The sequence below is a fragment of the Dendrobates tinctorius genome, unplaced genomic scaffold (genome assembly GCF_039654945.1).
Source record: "Dendrobates tinctorius isolate UK_male_01 unplaced genomic scaffold, ASM3965494v1 ptg000014l, whole genome shotgun sequence".
Lineage (NCBI taxonomy): Eukaryota > Metazoa > Chordata > Amphibia > Anura > Dendrobatidae > Dendrobates > Dendrobates tinctorius.
The window spans coordinates 3597993-3611967 of NW_027361682.1; the positions used below are offsets into that span (position 1 = coordinate 3597993).

Here is a 13975-nt window from a genome sequence, read left to right on the forward strand (position 1 = left end):
CAGTATGAACCCCCACATAGCCTCCCTACATTCAGTATGATCTCTCATAACCTCCCTATATACATTGTGAGCGCCCACATAGCCTCTTATAGTCATCATGAGCCACTATACACAGTATGAACCCCCACATAGCCTCCCTACATTCAGTATGATCTCTCATAACCTCCCTATATACATTGTGAGCGCCCACATAGCCTCTTATAGTCATCATGAGCCACTATATACAGTATGAACCCCCACATAGCCTCCCTACATTCAGTGTGATCTCTCATAACCTCCCTATATACATTGTGAGCTCCCACATAGCCTCTTATAGTCATCATGAGCCACTATATACAGTATGAACCCCCACATAGCCTCCCTACATTCAGTGTGATCGCTCATAACCTCCCTATATACATTGTGAGCGCCCACATAGCCTCTTATAGTCATCATGAGCCACTATATACAGTATGAACCCCCACATAGCCTCCCTACATTCAGTGTGATCTCTCATAACCTCCCTATATACATTGTGAGCTCCCACATAGCCTCTTATAGTCATCATGAGCCACTATACACAGTATGAACCCCCACATAGCCTCCCTACATTCAGTGTGATCGCTCATAACCTCCCTATATACATTGTGAGCGCCTACATAGCCCCCTATAGTCATCATGAGCCACTATATACAGTATGAACCCCCACATAGCCTCCCTACATTCAGTGTGATCTCTCATAACCTCCCTATATACATTGTGAGCTCCCACATAGCCCCCTATAGTCATCATGAGCCACTATATACAGTATGAACCCCCACATAGCCTCCCTACATTCAGTGTGATCGCTCATAACCTCCCTATATACATTGTGAGCGCCCACATAGCCTCTTATAGTCATCATGAGCCACTATATACAGTATGAACCCCCACATAGCCTCCCTACATTCAGTGTGATCGCTCATAACCTCCCTATATACATTGTGAGCTCCCACATAGCCCCCTATAGTCATCATGAGCCACTATATACAGTATGAACCCCCACATAGCCTCCCTACATTCAGTGTGATCGCTCATAACCTCCCTATATACATTGTGAGCGCCCACATAGCCTCTTATAGTCATCATGAGCCACTATATACAGTATGAACCCCCACATAGCCTCCCTACATTCAGTGTGATCGCTCATAACCTCCCTATATACATTGTGAGCGCCCACATAGCCTCTTATAGTCATCATGAGCCACTATATACAGTATGAACCCCCACATAGCCTCCCTACATTCAGTGTGATCTCTCATAACCTCCTTATATACATTGTGAGCGCCCACATAACCTCTTATAGTCATCATGAGCCACTATATACAGTATGAACCCCCACATAGCCTCCCTACATTCAGTATGATCTCTCATAACCTCCCTATATACATTGTGAGCGCCCACATAGCCTCCTATAGTCATCATGAGCCACTATATACAGTATGAACCCCCACATAGCCTCCCTACATTCAGTGTGATCTCTCATAACCTCCCTTTATACTTTGTGAGCTCCCACATAGCCTCTTATAGTCATCATGAGCCTCTATATACAGTATGAACCCCCACATAGCCTCCCTGTATTCAGTATGATCTCTCATAACCTCCCTATACACAGTGTGAGTGCCCAAATAGCCTCCTATATACATTGTGAGCCCCACAAAGCCTCCTATATACAGTGTGAGCGCCCACATAGCCTCTTATAGTCATCATGAGCCACTATATACAGTATGAACCCCCACATAGTCTCCCTATATTCAGTGTGATCTCTCACATAGTCTCCCTATATACAGTGTGAGCTCCCACATAGCCTCCCTATATACCGTATGAGCCCTCCATATACAATATGAACCCCTGCATAGTCTCCCTATATACACTGTTAGCTCCAACATAGCCTCCCTATATACAGTGTGAGCTCCCATGTAGCCCCTTTATATAGTGTGAGCCCCCATAGTCTCCCTATATAAAGAATGAACCCCAACAAAGCCCCTTAAATTCAGTATAAACACCCACATAGCCTTCCTATATACAGTGTGAGCTCCCACATAGCCCCTATATACATTGCAAGCACCCCATAACCTCCCTATATAAAGTATGAGCCCCCTAAATACAGCATGAACCACCACATGGAATCTGTCTATACAGTATGAGCCCCCACATTACCTCCTTTATACAATTTAATCCCCCCACATTGCCTCCTATATGCAGTGTGAGCTCCCACATAGCCCCCTGAATACAGCATGAGCTCCCACATAGAATCTTTATATACAATGTGAGCCCCCCCACATAGCCCCTATATACAGTATGAACCCTCATTAGTTTCCTATATAAATTCAGACATGTCTTCGTATCTGTTGTCTCAGTCGTACATGCTGATTGGTGGAAGAAGGTGCCGGCAGCCCCCTCCTCCATCAATGTATTCACTGATATCTGCATCCTGAGGATGGAGATACAGGTATTATCGGGCCCCAGGTGGGCGGGGAGGGCATGGAGTGGCCCATGGGCCACTGTTTTCAGCCCTTTGTCTGTGTCTTTCCTCTATCCGGACTGGAACAGCCAATGGTCCGGATTTTGCCCAAGTCCGGATTAGATCAATTAGAATCTAATATTCCGGGACATCTGGCAGCTAACAGTGTCTGGAAGTACATCCTCGTTAGCAAAGAGGTCCTAATCAATGCAGGAGAAGATAATTGCATACAGGCAGTATGTTTCTACTTCAGGCCTCACTTGGCAATGGAAACGCAGTATCTTTCATGCCATATCGTTAATGTCAGAACTATAAATGGATATTTCTGTGGTCAAGGAACCTCCCGTAATTGTTTTTGTGTCTACAAACACAATGTTTTTTGTCGGCAAACCACAGAAATGTAATATCACCCTGAATTATGGATTTATCATAGTCATGTTTGGTGTTTGCTAGGATGGTAAAAATATGTTTGGTGGTGCTATTTTTCCGCTGGGAGATTTCTTTGAGAAAATATTAAATAATGTATAAGGCCATTAATTGAATCTGCCATGTAAAAAAAAGCTATTAACCTGCAGACATGGGATAAATCTGCAGGTCAATAGCCTTCTGGACCTGACCGGCGCCCGGACTGCCGGGAGGAAATGAACTTTATTCCTCTCAACAGCCTCAGGCTTTCAATCATAGGGACGCAGTTTCAGTAACTTCTCATGTCATATTGAGCCCGACTTCAACTACGCCACTGACTGACATCCAGATCTGTAGTGATGCATTGCTAAGTGATCTGTCAGTCAGTGCCGGGGCGGGGCTGCAGCCAGTTAAAACTGGATCTCTCTTCGTTTTGGATTAGCGATCCTCCTCCTAACTTAACAAAGGCAGTGATGACGGGTCTGGAAAAAACCCTATGTAAAATATCATCAAGGAAAACTTTATGGTCAGACCCAAGTAGAAGCAACGTGTATTGTAGATCTGTTCATGTTTCCTGCATTGATCTCCTCCACCAGAAGTGCTGACGGATCTGAAATTCTTAAGGCGTTTCTGGGAAAGGTTCGGCTGGTTGTGTTACCCTCTGTATGACAAAGTGCAAGAAGAGTATGGTATATCATTATCTACACATTCTAGATCATCTTGTTTCCCCCTATTATTACAAGTAATTTTATTCCTACTTAGGATCTTTATGATTTTACATCGTTACCATCCCTTCCTGCATCTCTCCTGGCTCACTTTCCACATTTGATCCCATCACAGAAGAAGAAGTCTCCAGACTCCTCTCTTCTTCTCGTTCGACTACATGCACTACCGACCCCATTCCCTCACATCTCCTCCAGTCTCTCTCTCCAGTCGTCACAACCCACCTAACTACAATCTTTAATCTCTCCCTCTCCTCGGGCATTTTCCTATCATCCTTCAAACACGCCATTGTTACTCCATTGCTAAAGAAACCCGCTCTCGACCCTTACTGCACAAACAACTACAGACCAGTCTCCAATCTCCCCTTCATCTCTAAACTTTTGGAACGCCTAGTTTAGTCCCACCTTACCCATTACCTCTCCACTCACTCCCTTCTAGACCCTTCACAGTTCGGCTTCCGTCCCCTACATTCGACTGAAACTGCACTCATCAAAGTGACCAATGACCGTCTGACAGCAAAACGTAACGGTGACCACTCTCTGCTCATTCTTCTTGACCTATCTGCAGCTTTCGATACTGTTGACCACCATCTCCTACTCTCTAGGCTCCAGTCACTAGGCATTAAGGACACTGCTCTCTCCTGGTTCTCTTCCTATCTCTCTGACCGCTCCTTCAGTGTTTTGTTCTCTGGCTCCACGTCATCTCCTCTTCCTCTTGCTGTCGGGGTACCTCAGGGCTCAGTCCTTGGCCCCCTTCTTTTCTCTCTCTACATGGCCCCAATTGGACAGACCATCAGCAGATTTGGCTTTCAGTACCATCTTTATGCTGATGACACACAACTATATACGTCTTCTCCCGACCTTACCCCCGCTGTACTACAGAACGCCAGTGACTGTCTGTCCACAGTCTCCAATATCATGTCCACTCTCTATCTGAAACTCAACCTCTCCAAAACTGAACTTCTTCTGCTCCCGCCGTCTACTAACCTCCCTAAATCGGACATTTCCCTCTCCGTGGGTGGTACCACAATAACACCGCGGAAGCAGGCGCGCTGTCTGGGTGTTATGTTTGACACCAATCTCTCCTTCACATCCCATATACAATCTCTTGCCCGCTCTTGCCGCTTACACCTAAAGAACATCTCTAGAATCCGCCCTTTTTGTCACCATGGAAACAACAAAAACCCTCACTGTAGCATTGATCCACTCCCGCCTGGATTACTTCAACGCTCTATTAATTGGCCTCTCCGTCACTCGACTATCCCCTCTCCAGTCCATACTTAATGCAGCGGCCAGGGTCGTCTATCTGGCTAATCGGTACTCTTCGTCAGTCATTACACTTGCTGCCCATTCATTGTAGGATCCAATTCAAAGTACTTGTTCTCACCCACAAAGCTCTCCACAGTGCGGTACCCCCCTACATCTCCTCCCTCATTTCTGTCTATCGGCCTAGCCGATTGCTGTGCTCTGCAAACGACTTTCGACTAACCTCTGCACTAATCCGTACCTCCCACTCCCGACTCCAAGACTTCTCCTGTGCTGCTCCTATCCTCTGGAATGCTCTACCCCAAGAAATTAGGACTAACCACAACTTGCATAGTTTTAGGCACTCACTCAAAACACATTTGTTCAGAGCGGCCTATCACGTTCACTAATCAAAGTCATTCTATGTGTAAGTATGCGTGTGTAGCCCATTGACTATATCCATCCATCCTTCACTCCCTCAAGATGGCTGGACCTTCATTGTAAATATACAATTGTAAATGCACACCTGTACTTTGTATCTCCCTCACCTCATTGTAGATTGTAAGCTCTCACGAGCAGGGTCGTCTTATTTCGCTTTAATTATTGTATTTTTAACGTTGTTACTTATGACCTGTGTTTTGAAACTGTTAAACTGTAAAGCGCTGTGGAATATGTTGGCGCTATATAAATAAAGATTATTATTATTATTATAAGTTACCTTCTCCCCATTCAGGTCCCCACAATATTGGATGCTCTCAGTGCAGATCTTCTATATAAGAGAATTCTCCTGACTGACCAGTCAAGGATGGATAGGAACAGGGACAAGGTAGCGGAAAGGATATTACACCTCACCCTAGAGATCCTCTTCCGGCTTACTGGAGAGGTGAGAGATTCTGATGACGTCACATTACATCATTCTTATCTATGAGAATAACAGATGGACAGAACTGGAGAGGTGAGGACTCTGGGAATGTCTGTAGTGAGATTTATTAATGTGTCTCTCCATAACCAGGATTACACAGTAGTGAAGAAGACCTCTAGTGAGCGCTGTCAGGCCCCTGAGTTTGAGGGATGGGGAAGACTCCTGAGCCCAATCATGGGGCCTCCACCTCACCCCCTGATACATGAGGACATCAATGACCAGAAGATCCTGGAACTCGCCTACAAGATGATTGAGCTGTTGACTCGACAGGTGACACTGCTGGGAATGCTGGGACATTATACAGTAACGCTGTGGAGGGATCGGGGATGACGGAATCATTGTATGTGTCAGGTTCCTATAAGGTGTCAGGATGTCACCATCTATTTCTCCATGGAGGAGTGGGAGTATTTAGAAGGACACAAAGATCTGTACAAGGACGTCATGATGGAGGTTTCCCAGCCCCACACATCACCAGGTAATGGACAGGACTAAATACACACGGCCTGTAATTATCTGTATGTAAAGAATGAATTCAATCCTGTATGTGTTCCCTCCAGTTCTATCCAGTGAGAGGACAACAGCAGAGAGATGTCCCCGTCCTCTTCTTTCACAAGACTATTCAGAAGAAGATCCCGATTTTCCTCAGGAAGATCAGGTAGATGGAGATAAGGTGTCATGAGATCTTCCTAATGATGTGTAGACGGCTCTGAAGGTCTTGTGTTCAGTGTTGTTTTATCTCCCAGTATTATACACTGAATGGCCAATTTATTACAGGCACCGGCCATTTACAGTTGGAGTTTCTCTGGATGGAAATTTAAGTGGAAAAGAGACTCCATTGATCAGTTATAAATATAAAGTGATCTGATCAAATTTAATTTTTTTTTATTTACCGTATTTTTTGGACTATAAGACGCACCGGACCATAGGACACACCACAAATTTTCGGAAGGAAAATAGGGAAAAAAAATTATGTGTCAAATGGGGATCCGTCTTACAGTCCGAACAGCTTACCAGGGAATGGATTGGCACAGGTGAAGGAGTGGTCACTGGGGTCGTTCGGTGGTCCAGGCTGGTGCGGTGGCCTTCGGGAAATCCCATCTCAGGCTGGTGCGGTGGCAGTGCTCTGTGTTGCTCTGTGCTGGGGCGGCAGTGGCCCACCTCTGTCACACCAGCCTGGGAAGGGAGGTTGCATCGGGACCGCCGCCGCCACGGGATTTGTAAGTAGATTCTGACCATAAGACGCACCCCCATTTTCCCCCAAAATTTCAGGGGGAAAAAGTGCGTCTTATGGTCCGAATGATACGGTAATTTAATTTTGAGAGTATACTGTGAATATTGTGTGTATACAATGCTGCAGCTACAATTAAAGTGTCGGACTGAGCAACTCTTCAGCACAGGATCTTACGTACAGTAGGGGAAATAAGTATTTGATCCCTTGCTGATTTTGTAAGTTTGCCCACTGACAAAGACATGGATTTTATTTTTGATATTCTATTTCTCAATGTTAAAATTAACCTAGCCTTAAAATTATAGACTGCTCATGTCTTTGTCAGTGGGCAAACTTGCAAAATCAGCACGGGATCAAATACTTACTTCCCCCACTGTAGGTCTTGTGGCCAATCGATTTCATCCCTTATTGCATCAGCACAGTGATTGATCCCACAATGGTCATATAGTCTTTGATTCCTTCCAGGAACATGACAGTGAGTTTTTCTTGCTTCTCTGGTCTTCACAGTTCCCAGATCTATGTAATCCTTTAGTAAATCTACAGGAAAAGGTAGAATAGGTCATTTAGGACTGGTCAGTATCTCCATATAATGTCTGGCAACTGTAAAACCTATCCTGTCGTCAAGGGTCAATATTCCTGCAGAATGATCAACACTTATTGGAATTGATGAGATAATGAATTGTTGAGGTCCTGAAGGCCAACGCACTACTAGATGGGTGTCTAGTAATGTGACCATTCAGTGTATGATTTATACTTGGTAGATATGACAAGACAAAGCTGATCATAGACATTAGATGTTGTCTGACCTCACAGTGTTCTGGTTATGAAGGCTTCTGGTTAGTTAGGAGCCGACAGGTTGGATTAATACGGGAGAACTGCAGCTATGTGATATCTACGGCTGTCATTTGTGGTTGTCATGTTTATTTTTTAGATGTTTTCTGTTCTTAGAAATAATTTCTTACAACTTCTCCATCTGTCTGTGACTTTTACAATATTTTTTATAGACTGAAGATCTGACCTTTATTAATACTTCGGGGACTTATGAGAGGGATGATGAGTGGATTAAAGTGGAGATACCTACAGACAGCGATTCAGGTGAGTAGTAACCAGTTGTGATGAGCAATCGTTCTCTGATAAGGTGTTATCCAAGCATTCTTGTGTGCTAACTGAGTGCTGCCACCATTATTGTGTGGGTAGGCACGTACGCAATGGGAGCCGGTGCTGTATGTGCGCAGGACCTCAATAAAATGGTGCCTTCGGCAGCGCATGTGCAGATCAAGATTTCGGATCTGAACTGAACCATAATCTCGATCTGAACATGCACCGCCTCCAGTGCCATTTTATTGAAGTGTCCTCCCTCTGCGCACCCACAAGAAGCAGAGAAGGCTGATGGGGGTGGTTTAGAACCGGAAGAAGACCCTGCCCCCATGTCCCGCCCCGAAGCAGAGAATACGTTTTATGAAAACTTTTATGAAAACTTCATAAGGCGAGTATTCATCAGCCACTGGGCGGATCTCTTTATGTCAGTTATCAGATTGAGCAGCATCACAATGCCATTATGGCCATGCTTTTAGTTTACAGTGCTAAATCCCGCTGACAGGTTCTCTTTAAGGGGCAAAAAAAATTGCTGCCACTCTTTAAAGGGATTTTCCAATGACCAAAAGTTAATTTTATTCAAGATATTGTTAACTTTTGTTCATGAGAAAACCCCTTTAATTTTAATGAATAGATCATGGAATAATAATAAGTTCCACAATTGGATGTCTTTACAACAAATGTTCCTGTGCTGAGATAATCTTATAAATGTTCCAAAATCTAAAAACGCTCCAAAATCCCATCCAATAAAATCCATCTCAGTAACTTATAGTTACCGGAGCTTTCTTTTCTGGGACTTGCATCACTGAGGCCATACGACCTCAGTGACACATACCTGCCATCCAAGACTTTTCATATTCCCACCTGCTCTGCCCAAAGCCAGGAGCCAGGGCGCCATCAAGCAGTAAACCCTTGACAGGGCATCAGCATTCTCATGTAGCTCCCAAAAGGCCCCCTCAGCATCTGGAGACCGCTTAACCATTGTTGACTTTGTGTCCTTTAGGAGATCTGTTGGAGTGGCTGCTATCATGGCAAAATTATTTACAAACCTCCTGTAATAGCCCACGATGCCCAGGAATGCTTTGACCTTCTTTTTCTTGAGGGGTGGTGGCCAACTCTGTACCTTGTTTACCTGGGGTTTTTATCACGCCCCTGTCTACCAGTTAACCCAAATATTTGGCTTCCTCCATCATCCCCATGGCACATTTCTTTGGATTTACAGTAAAGCCAGCTTTCCTTAATGCACCAAATATTGCCTAGACTTTAGTTAAATGACTTCCCCAATCCTGGCTAAGTAAAGTATGACAATGTCATCCAAGTATACAAAGAAAGGTTGCACTCTATCATGCTAAAGCATGTCAATGTGGAATATATGTAACTTGAATAGCAATACAGCTTTGGAATATTAGGAAAAAGTTTATGGGACGCTTAGCATAAAATTTGGTCAAATATTATCTGCCCACCCGCCAACGTCAAGGCGGTCTCAAATCTAATGGGTACCTACACTGTGTGAATACCTCTCTAAGGCTGATGTCTGAATTCCTGGGTGAATGTGTACACCTCTGTCAGCAATGCCTGCATTTATGGGTAAGTAGGGACCTACTGTAATTAAAATCACCACCTGGTGCTAAGCGTCTCGTATATTTTTTCTTAATATTCCAAAGCTGTTTTGCTATTCAAATTACATATCTTCCACATTGACATGCTTTAGCATGATAGAGTGAAACCTTTCTTTGTATATTGTATATGGGGGTAGCTCCTCTTGGTATGCACCTATTCACACTAGTTTGGATGTGCCAGTAAGTTTTTTTTTTTGTCTTTTGAATGTCATCCAAGTAGGCAGCTACATACTTTTTGTGGGTGGCTAAGACCCTGTCAATGGCTCTTTGAAAAGTATCCGGAACCCCTTGCAACACAAAAGACAACCTGATATACTGATAAATCCATTTGGCGACGAGAAAGCCATCTTTTTCTTAGTCTCCTTCGATACAAGAATCTGACACTATCTTTTCTTGAGGTCAAGGGGTGGTAGTATACCGAGCTGGCCCTAGCCTTTCAATAAGATCATCTACACGGGCATTGGGTAGGTGTTAAACTTAGAAACCTCAGTGAGTCATTACAGAAGCACCAATCCCAATCTGGCTTTGGCACTAACACTATGGTGCTTGTCCACCCACTCTTGAATTCTCTGGTGACACATAACTGCTATCCGGGACCTTACCTTCTGCTTTTCTACAACTCATACACATAGAAAACACACACTCATACACATAGGAAAAATATACACAAAATAAGGCCTCATTGTGTTTAAACACATGCGTAAAAAATGGTACCGATGTCATCAGTGTTTTGGATCATTGTGTCATCAGTGTTTGGTCCTTGTGTCTGTCTTCACCTTCAGTATGTCATCAGGGATTTCACATATGGATAAATAAATGACAAAGCTTCTTTGCAATGGTATACACGGACAGCACAACCGCACAGGTCGCACACAGCTAAGACTGCGTTGCTCATCTGTTGAGTTGAACTGCATTTCGATGTTGCTATAATTGTATATTTTTTATAGTCTGACCTTAATAAATCTCCTCTAAATATTTCACTAAATATAAAGATTTCATATTTCACTTAAGTTTGGCGATGAACGCACTAAAACTCCATCAATAAAGAACTGTGCTGCCCTAATCAGTTGATAACGGAACAGAATTTTAGTATAATTTGTATAGAATGTTATAAAATGTATAAATATTATAATTAGTATTATTTCAGGGTTGTTATTGAAAAATGTTAAATAAAGTTTTATTCTTGGCAGATGACTCTACCAGCAGATTAGAGGCAGAACTGATATTTCCAGATAATGCTGCACATAATCGTAATGTAACACAAGATACCTATGACGAGCATGCAGTTATCCCAGATTTATCTCCAGCTCTGCATAGCGAAGATTTATCATCAGATCCTTTACAACAGTTCCAATCTTCAAATTCATCACAGACTGTTAAGAAAAATAAAAAAAACAGAAGGGGTAGTGAAAAACGAAGAACGAACACAGCAAAAAAACTATTTCTATGTTCAGAATGTGGTAAATGTTTTGGAAAGAAATGTATTCTTCTTATCCATCAGAGGTGTCACACAGGGGAGAAGCCATTTTCATGTACAGAATGTGGGAGATGTTTTACACTAAAAGAAAACCTTAGTAAACATCTGAGAATTCACACAGGGGAGAAGCCATTTTCATGTCCAGAATGTGGGAAATGTTTTAGAGTAAAAGAAAATCTTATTAAACATCTGAGAATTCACACAGGGGAGAAACCATTTTCATGTCCAGAATGTGGGAAATGTTTTTCTTCAAAAACCAATCTTCTTGGTCATAAGAAAATTCACATGGTGGAGAAGCCATTTTTATGTTCAGAATGTGGAAAATCTTTTACATATAAATCAAATTTTGTTGTACATCAGAGAATTCACACAGGGTGGAAGCCATATTCATGTTCAGAATGTGAAAAATGCTTTACACACAATTCAAGTCTTATTAGACATAAGAGAATTCACAAAGGGGAAAAGTAATTTTCATTTTAAGAATGTGGTTAATGTTTAACACACCAAGTATTATTGCACATCAGATAACTGGCAAAGTGAAGTAGTCATTTTCTTTTTAAAATTATTTAAGTGTTGTAGCCTGCGAAAGAAAGGGAATGCAATTCACGTTACTAACTGATCAATAGTAACATGTATGCAACGTAAGCATCTCTTTTTATGGCTTTCTTTTGCTATTTCTACACAATAAAGTCCAACTTTTAAACATTTCATGTGTGCTTAGATTAATCTCTGATAAGAAGTCAGTACAGTTTAGTTTACAAATCCTTCTATCAGCTCTCCTACTATTATAGCATTGTCACCTGTGAAATACTACTCCTTCTCCCAGACTGCCTGTGTGGAGATGAGCTTGAAGGTATTACGATTATGAGCTCACAGCAATTTATACTCACTCTGCATTGAGAGCAGAGCTCATATAATAAATTACCGTTTTCTCTGGCGTATAAGACGACTGGGTACATAAGACGACCCCCAACTTTTCCAGTTAAAATCTAAAGTCTTCTTATACGCCGGGTGCCGTCTTATAGAGAGGGTGCGGAGCAATGTGTTGTCACCGCATATGGTGGGGGGGAGTGATTCCAATGACGAGGTGAGGGGGCGCCTCACCGGGAAGGTGTAAGTGAAGTATCCCTATTACCTCATTGCAGCAGCGGTGCTCTGTGCGGCTCTCTGTGCTGGGGGGGCCGCGGCTCTTTGTGCAGCGTGGGGGGCTCCTCCGGCATTTCGTCACAGCCCGGAAGCACTCGTATCTCCATTGCAGCGATGCAGTGGCCTCTGGGAAAATGGCCGCTGGGGGGCGGCGCATGCTCAGATTTAGATCTCGTCTCCCGAGATCTGAGGACGAGCACTGCTGGCTGCGCATGCACAGATTTAGATTTCAGCGCAGTGATGATTTAGACACATGCACACCGTACTTTTTCAAATTTATAAGTGAATTTCCTATCAATATTTAGGACTTTATACATTTGAACATATTTACCAGCTGAATTCAATGAGACATGGACGGGATATTTAACATTTCTGGCACTAAAATGCAGAAATCTGAAAACAAACTTTTCATAAGATGCGTTGATAAGATCATTCATAATTCCTAACACGCAAACCGGAGGGGACAGAAACCTAAGCTAGCCAAATTGCCTGTGTAAAAGTAGAGCATCTCCGTATAAAATTGGGATATGATCAATCCAAATGCAAAAAAAAGAAGCTACTGCTGACTTTCACCATTTCCATTTTTTGATGGAACTTCAGTGGAGCACAGACATGGCAGGCACAGGGGTATTCGGCAGACCCCTGGCTGCCATTGAAACCCATCAGTGCCCTGCAATTAGAGAATGTTGGAGTTTGAAGGGACCTCCAGGGTCATCTTGTCCAACCCCCTGCTCAATGCAGGATTCACTAAACGATCTCAGATAGATGTCTTTCCAGCCTCTGTTAGAATACTGTCATTGAACAGCCTGTTCTACTCATTGATCACCCTCACTATCAAAAAGTTTTTTATATTATCTAATCTGTATTTTCTCCTTGTTGGTTTCAGTCCATTGCTTCTCGTGTTTCCGTGTGCAAATGAAAATAAGGATGATCCCTCTACATTGTGACAACCCTTCAGATATTTGTAGGAAGGGATTGATCATCCTCTTAGCCTTCTTTTTTGCAAGCTTAACAATCCCAGATTCTTTACTTGTTCCTCGTAGGACATAGTTTGCAGTTCGCTCGCCGTACTGGTAGCGTTTCTCTGAACTTGCTCCAGTTTTTCAATGTGTTTTTTAAAATGTGGTGCGTTGAACTGGTTACCATATTCCAGATGAAGCCTGACCAAGGAGGAGTAGAGGGGGGATAATTACTTCTAGATCTAGACTCTATGCTTCTCTAAATATTTCCAAGTACTGTGTTTGCCTTTTTTGCTGATGCATAACACTGTTGACTCATGTGCAGTCTGTGATCTATTAATAATAATAATACATTTTATTTCTATAGCGCGGACATATTCCGCAGCACTTTACATTTCAGAGGGGACTTGTACAGACGATAGGCATTACAGCATAACAATAATCACATAGATCATAACAGATACCAAGAGGAATGAGGGGCCCTGCTCGCAAGCTTACAATCTATGAGGGAAAAAGGGGAGACACGAAAGGTGGGTGGTAACAATTGCCCTGATTGTATGGACCAGCCATAATGTTAAGTGTGTAACAGTACAGACACACAGGGCTAATAGATGCATAAAGCATGTGGGAACATGATGTGGGGAACCTGGTTATGGTAAAACTTTTGACTGCCAC

At 43.0% G+C, this 13975-nt stretch overlaps 2 protein-coding genes across 2 annotated transcripts in view; both read left to right on the top strand.

The window, feature by feature from the left end:
• Positions 1–11900, top strand: part of LOC141070474 (uncharacterized) — a 79314-nt gene extending 67414 nt beyond the window's left edge. The window contains 1 exon segment of the mRNA XM_073559491.1: positions 11173–11900. Coding sequence (XP_073415592.1) covers positions 11173–11663 — 491 coding nt within the window. The 3' untranslated portion in view covers positions 11664–11900.
• Positions 1–13975, top strand: part of LOC141073676 (uncharacterized) — a 502533-nt gene that overhangs the window by 226577 nt on the left and 261981 nt on the right. The gene's annotated exons all lie outside the window — the stretch shown is intronic.